The sequence below is a fragment of the Arvicanthis niloticus genome, chromosome 5 (genome assembly GCF_011762505.2).
Source record: "Arvicanthis niloticus isolate mArvNil1 chromosome 5, mArvNil1.pat.X, whole genome shotgun sequence".
Classification (NCBI taxonomy): Eukaryota; Metazoa; Chordata; class Mammalia; order Rodentia; family Muridae; genus Arvicanthis; species Arvicanthis niloticus.
Window position 1 is genome coordinate 43,850,093 of NC_047662.1, and position 6,000 is coordinate 43,856,092.

Below are 6,000 nucleotides of genomic sequence, written 5' to 3' on the forward strand. Positions count from 1 at the left end.
GCTGACGGTACCCGGCTGGCCACAGTGACAGTTTTAGGAATGGGACTGTGATCGCAGCAGGCAAGCCCCTGGGTCTGGTTCCAGGAGGGGCACTCTCTCTTTACTGAGGTTGTGGCAACACTGGCTGGATCTAAGCCAGATAGTGGGATTCCCCAGGAAAACAGCACCCCCACGAGAATGGAGCCCGCTCAGGGGAAGGAAGAGCCAAGAAAGACACGGCAGGCAGGATGAAGCTAAATGGGGGAGGGGGTCCTGGGTTCAGTTATGCCTCAGCCAGCTGTACTGAGTTGCATTAGCAACTGGCATTCACTAACATACTCTGGCCCCAAGGGGAGCTGTCAGAGAACAGCCCCTGTCTTTGAGAACTCGCAGGGCATCCAGCAGGTAGATGCTGTTCAGAATACAAGCTAGTAACCTTTTTACTCAAACTAGCTTCAGTGAAGTTTTACCAGAGCCTGGTCAAGGGTCAGTTGGCTGCCCTGGAGCTGTCAGATGAAGGGCTCAGGGTGGGGAGGGGCTTTTCTCTTATTCAATCTAGCAGAAAGGCACTACTAGGAGCTGGCAGTGGGGAGACAAAGGGTGAATTCCAAGACCACCCAGCTCTGTCTGACCCTGCAGTTGGAGAGACTTTATGTAAACAGAGGGTGAGTGAGTGGATTAGCAGTGCGATGGATCACACAGGCAGAAACTATCAAGCCTGGAACACTGATTGGATTTGGGGCAGAGAGGCAAAGCCTGGGGGGGAAAGTTCTTTGTCAAATTCTCAAGAAAGGCAGGAAGGGTCCAACAAGTAGGTAACTACTCAGGAAGTTATGGTAAGAAACTAGACATGAGGCAACAAAACCAGAGCATGGGATGGGATGGAGACACGAGGCTGAGGGAGTAGAGAGTTCAGACTCTTACCCCAAGCCAATGCTGAGTGCCTGCCTTATTTACCAGTTGTGTTGTCCTGGGCACGTGACTCACAGTTTGAACCTTATTTTAGTAAAACAAGTACCAGGTGCCAGGAGGCCGTGGACTTTAAACTGCACACATGGATGGCACAGGTACAGTGTGAATGGCCCATTGTTCCCTGCATCCTGCACATCCTTCCATTTAGTTTAGGTTAACAACCACTCACTCACTAATATACTCCTGCCCCAAGGGGACTGGCAGATAACAGTCCCTGTCCTCTGGAGCTCACTGGGCATCCAGCAGGTAAAGGCAAATAGAACCTGAAGACAGACCCAGGAAACACAGTGTAGTTGGGGGTGGAGGACAGCAGAGACTGTAACTGCATAACCCAGGGTGGTGGTGCAAAGTGCTTCTGATCACTGCACTCTCTGCATCTCTCACTGGGCAAGGTCTTCTGATCTGGAGGTCAGTCTGCCTGCTCCTTCAAGCTAAACCTGAGGTGCTCCGACTGCAGCATACAGCATGAAGTAAATAGAACAAGAGGGTGGCATGAGGGCAGCAGCAGGAGGCAGATGCTCTCTGCAGCCTGATGCTAAGTTAGAGAGGAATATAAGGAGGAGCAGAGGGAGCCCATGCTAGCCCTGAATGGGGGAAGAAAGAAGTCTTAGCCTAGGTGCTGGCTGGCCTATATGAACTCCTCATCTACTCACTGGGACGACTACATCTGGGTGCAAAATCACCGCACATCACCAGAGTCTGGGACTCCACACGGGATTGGGGGCTGCTGATTCTGCCTTCTCTTTCTAATCCTCGATTGTAAAGGGGTCCAAGGCATCTCGGCCCGCAAAACAAACTTTCACCTCTTTCCCAGCATAACGCTCCTCCAAACTGACTTTCTAACCTTTTTCCTCTCGTGACTGTGCTCCTCAGCCTCCCTACCTTTGCTCAACCAATCTCTGCACTTGGATTTCCCCCTACCCCATTTCCCAGCATCATCTCCCAGAGGCCATTCCTCCTGTGGAATGCGGGGGCCTGATGAGTTACCTGACTGTCGCGCACCTCCCGAGGGTTTAGGGTCCCTCGTTTTCCAGGCACTGCGCATGCCCTGCACCTAGCGGCCCCTCTATATGCCTAGGGGTAGGGTTCTGTTTGTTGCCCCGGTGCTTTTGCTGATTCCGTTTGATCCTCCGGCAGTCCCTTCCCCCATCACACGCCCGGTCCTTTACGATCCCCCCTCCCAAGCCCGTTCCTCCGGCCCCACGCACGCCCCCGTCGCCCAGCGAACCGCTACCCCGGCGCACAGCCGCGCCCCGCGCCGCTCACCTGTTTCTGGATGTCCCGCACGCGCTGCTCGTGCAGGCGCGGCGCACTGCTCAGCTTGAACACCACCCAGGCGCGCACGTAGTAGTAGATGTCGAAGATGAGCGAGAGCGGCAGCAGGAAGAGGCACACGAACACCCAGCGCTGGTGGATGAGAACGAACTCCAGCCCCTTCACTCGCACCCAGAGCAAAAAGAGCAGCGCGCACACGGCCAGCGACACGGCGGGCTCCATGGTGTCGCGGCGCGCAGCGCGGGAGGGTGCGGGCTCGCGCCGCCCGTCACCGTCGCCCGCTCCGCGCTCCGCCGGCTCAGCGCCTGCCGCCACCGCCCCGGGAGCCTGTAAGTCGGACCCGCCGCCTCGCGATTGGCTTGGGTCGCCAAGGTTCGGTGGGCCGAGACCCAGGCGGCGACCAATGGTGAGCCGCGCCGGGGATCGGACCAGGGAGCCGCTGCGTTCATTGGCTGCATGAGCCAGGCTGCTCCACCCTCTTCTAGCCGGCGCGCGAGGAGGGGCTGACCTGGGATGGGGGGCGCGCTGATAGGGTCGTCCAGCGGCCGGCTTGGCGGGACTTAGGATTCTCGCACTGGAGGCCGCGGGACCACTTATGATCTCCGGTGGCGCCTCCCGTGGGCAGACGTCAAGCACTCGTGCATTGGGTTACCTCCCCAGGGTGGGAGGCGCTCCAGACAACCACCCTGCTGGAGAGTCTCTGGCCTTGACCCGGGTAGGTCAAGTCACTCCGTAGGCACATGGCCAGGAGGGGGGATCCTTTCAATTTTCAAGACGTTTGCCATGAACGCATTTAAACTACCCCTTAGTAGTTCTGGGTCGTGGGTAGTTGGGACCCCCCATTTCTTTATACACGATGGTGAATTCCACCTGTCGAGTAATTTAAAAAGCACAGAGGTGCTGATGGCATTCTTCCATGCTGAAGCCAAAGTGGATGGAGGCCTGGAGACAGAAAGAGCTTCAAGGGGGCATGGCAGCCCTAGATTGAGTGAGAACCTAGCACATGGCCCTGGCCTTGCAGAGCAACCAGGCCCAGGCTATGGAACAGCCTCTCTCTGACCTTGCCAGATGCTTAAGTCCGATGACATTTGCACTTTCCCTGAACAGGAGGAAGCTCTGAAGATTTCTTTTTCAAACCTGTCGTCACATTCCAGGACTTTCTCTGCTTCACGTGTCTTTCCTGATTCCCTCCCTTTCCACCGTTGTCCAGACACACATTCGGTCGGGCACTCCATTCAGCATGCCACCCTTCATAGCACTCACTGTCTTCGGTGAATCTGTCCCTAGAATGCTCTTTCCCATTGTTTCACCGAGCTAAAACTACACAGTCTAGAGATTCCCCCGACGTACCAGTACCACCTCTAAAGCCAAGTTTACGTACTTCCTTCAGAGGCTCATAGTTCTTTCCATTTTTGTATAATTGTCCCTTTGTGTGTCTCTCCCTCCTACAGATGGAGCTTTAGGGCAAACCACGCCTTATTACAACACTTTTGTATTTCCAGTCTGTGGCATAATGACTAGGGCATTGTAGACACACCGTGTGTTGACCAATGGATAAATGAAGAATATGTGGGAGTTCAAATATCCAATAGAAATCAAAGTTCAAAGTAAGAGGTTGTTCACCCTAAGCTTCAAAAGGAAGGAGTCCAAACTGGAACTGGCCTGCCCAGCTAAGACAGCTACTGATAGAGTTATCAGTACCTTACCCAAATTGAAATGTCCTTTAAATGTAAAACATGTTCATAATATTCATATTAACTTTGGTCAAAATGCTTGGGTTAATTTCTTTATTTTTTGGTGTGCATGTATATGTACAGACAATAACCTTGACCTTGGACATGCCTGTGTGTGCAAGGGAGGGCCTGTGTGCTTGTGTGTGGACAAAAGTCCACAATGTCCACCCTCCTATTTGAAACAGTGACTCTCAATGAACCTGAAGCTTGCTAGACTGGCAGGCCAGTAATTCCTAAAAAAATTCCTAGAGTGGATTCCAGCATCGATTCACTCTTCCAGGGATCCACTCTTTTTTTTTTCTTCCCAGTGCAATAGCAGGTTGCACTGACACACCAAGCTTTGAAAATATTTTTTATGGATTTTGTATGTGTATGCTTATGTGTGTTCATGTGTGCCATTTGAACACAGAAGCTTGTGAAGGTCAGAAGAGGGCAGTGAATTTCCTGGAATGGGAGTCACAGACAGCTGAGAGCCACCACCCGAGTCCTAGGGTCCATAGGCTTCTTGACTATCTCTCCTTCCCCCTAACACCTGGCTTTTTTAGGGTGGATGCTAGGGACCTGAACTCAGATCCTCATGCTTGTTTGGCAAACACTTTACTGTCTGAGCCATCTCTCCAGCCCCGATTTCATGTTTTAAAGGTAGTTTCTAGAAAATTCAAAATGGCAGGCTTGTGTCATGCTATGTACCTAGAAGCTACAATCCAGAGAGGCTGTCAGAGGAGAGAGCCTGTTCAGAGCCTGTCTTACTCTGGGACTGTCTGTAGCAGCTGTTCAAACCAATACTTTATTTTGGAGGTTAAGTGTTCTGAGAAAAGTTCCAGTATACTGTAATGCGAACAGCAAATTTAACTTAAAAATTAATTAGTGATGAGGATTTTGTAGAAGAAACAGAGAAAATTACTAATTGGGATGGTCCTGTCCTTGGGAAGAGAAGATGGAAGACCATAAATGTCGATAAAAAATTTATTTTCAGGCAGCAACTGTCAGATAAAAGGAATGAAAAAGTACTCATAGCAGTTGCTTAACTGTCGAGCGTATTCTCACTCTGTCCTGCTTGTTTCTTTGCACTTCTGACTCCTCCTTTGTCCCTCTCTTCACAAACTCTAGTCCTTTGGGTTGCTGTGGTCTAAACAGTGAGGAGAGTCACCCCGAGCTGAGCCGGTTAATCTGTGTTTTAAGTGAATGCAAGGAGGCCAGCTTACCTTAGCACATGGTGGGCTTTCTGCATTCGCCATGGAAGACACAGAATGTCCCGGCACTCCAAAACCCAAAACCTCCCTCCTAGGTCTCCTTGGAATTACATACTCCTCAATGTGAGTCCCTGTACTTCCCTGGTGTCTGTCTGTCTCTCTCTCTCTCTCTCTCTCTCTCTCTCTCTCTCTCTCTCTCTCTCTCTCTCTCACACACACACACACACACACACACACACACACAGAGGAAATGACATCATAGAAGAAATCATCTTGAGCCGTTTATTAATTTATCCTAGAGTTGAAGTGACTGCTTCGAACCAGGAATCTGCTCATAACCGCACATTAGTTACTGAGTTGATGAAGCATGGAAACAGGTCAGTCAGAGTGTGGGAAGAGGTGCTCTGGGCAGCACTTCGCAGGCTAGCCAGAAATTAAGGACAATCCCTGGGATGGTTCAACCACAAACAGTCTTCCTAAAGTGCAGTCCTCTGTTTCTTTTTCTAATAAATACAGGCCTAATCCACACAGTTTCCCCCCTAATTAAAGAGTTTAATAAACACCAGCACCCTGGCATTTCTTACATAGAGTAGTCTCTCAGATCACTTGGTCTTTAAGCCAGGGTTATTCTAAGGAAATGGAGACGTTCAGACTCAGAGGTTAAGTAACTTGTCTTATTGTCTTCTTCAAGGAAACAGTGATGCTGGAGTATGACTCTCACCATCTGGATCTTTCTAGCATTTGGATCTTCTCCCTTGGTTAGGTGGGTTATCATTTCCTGTGACTCCTCTCAGCAGATATAAAGTGTAAGCATTCTTAAAGTATGACTTGAAGACTAGTTACATGGG

At 50.8% G+C, this 6,000-nt stretch overlaps 1 protein-coding gene across 1 annotated transcript in view; it reads right to left on the reverse strand.

Moving 5' to 3' along the window:
* The window catches only part of Dhcr24 (24-dehydrocholesterol reductase), a 28,380-nt gene extending 25,811 nt beyond the window's left edge, over positions 1-2,569 (reverse strand). The window contains exon 1 of the mRNA XM_034502527.2: positions 2,218-2,569. Coding sequence (XP_034358418.1) covers positions 2,218-2,448 — 231 coding nt within the window. The 5' untranslated portion in view covers positions 2,449-2,569. The remainder of the gene's footprint in view (positions 1-2,217) is intronic.
* Between the last annotated feature and the right edge of the window lie 3,431 nt (positions 2,570-6,000).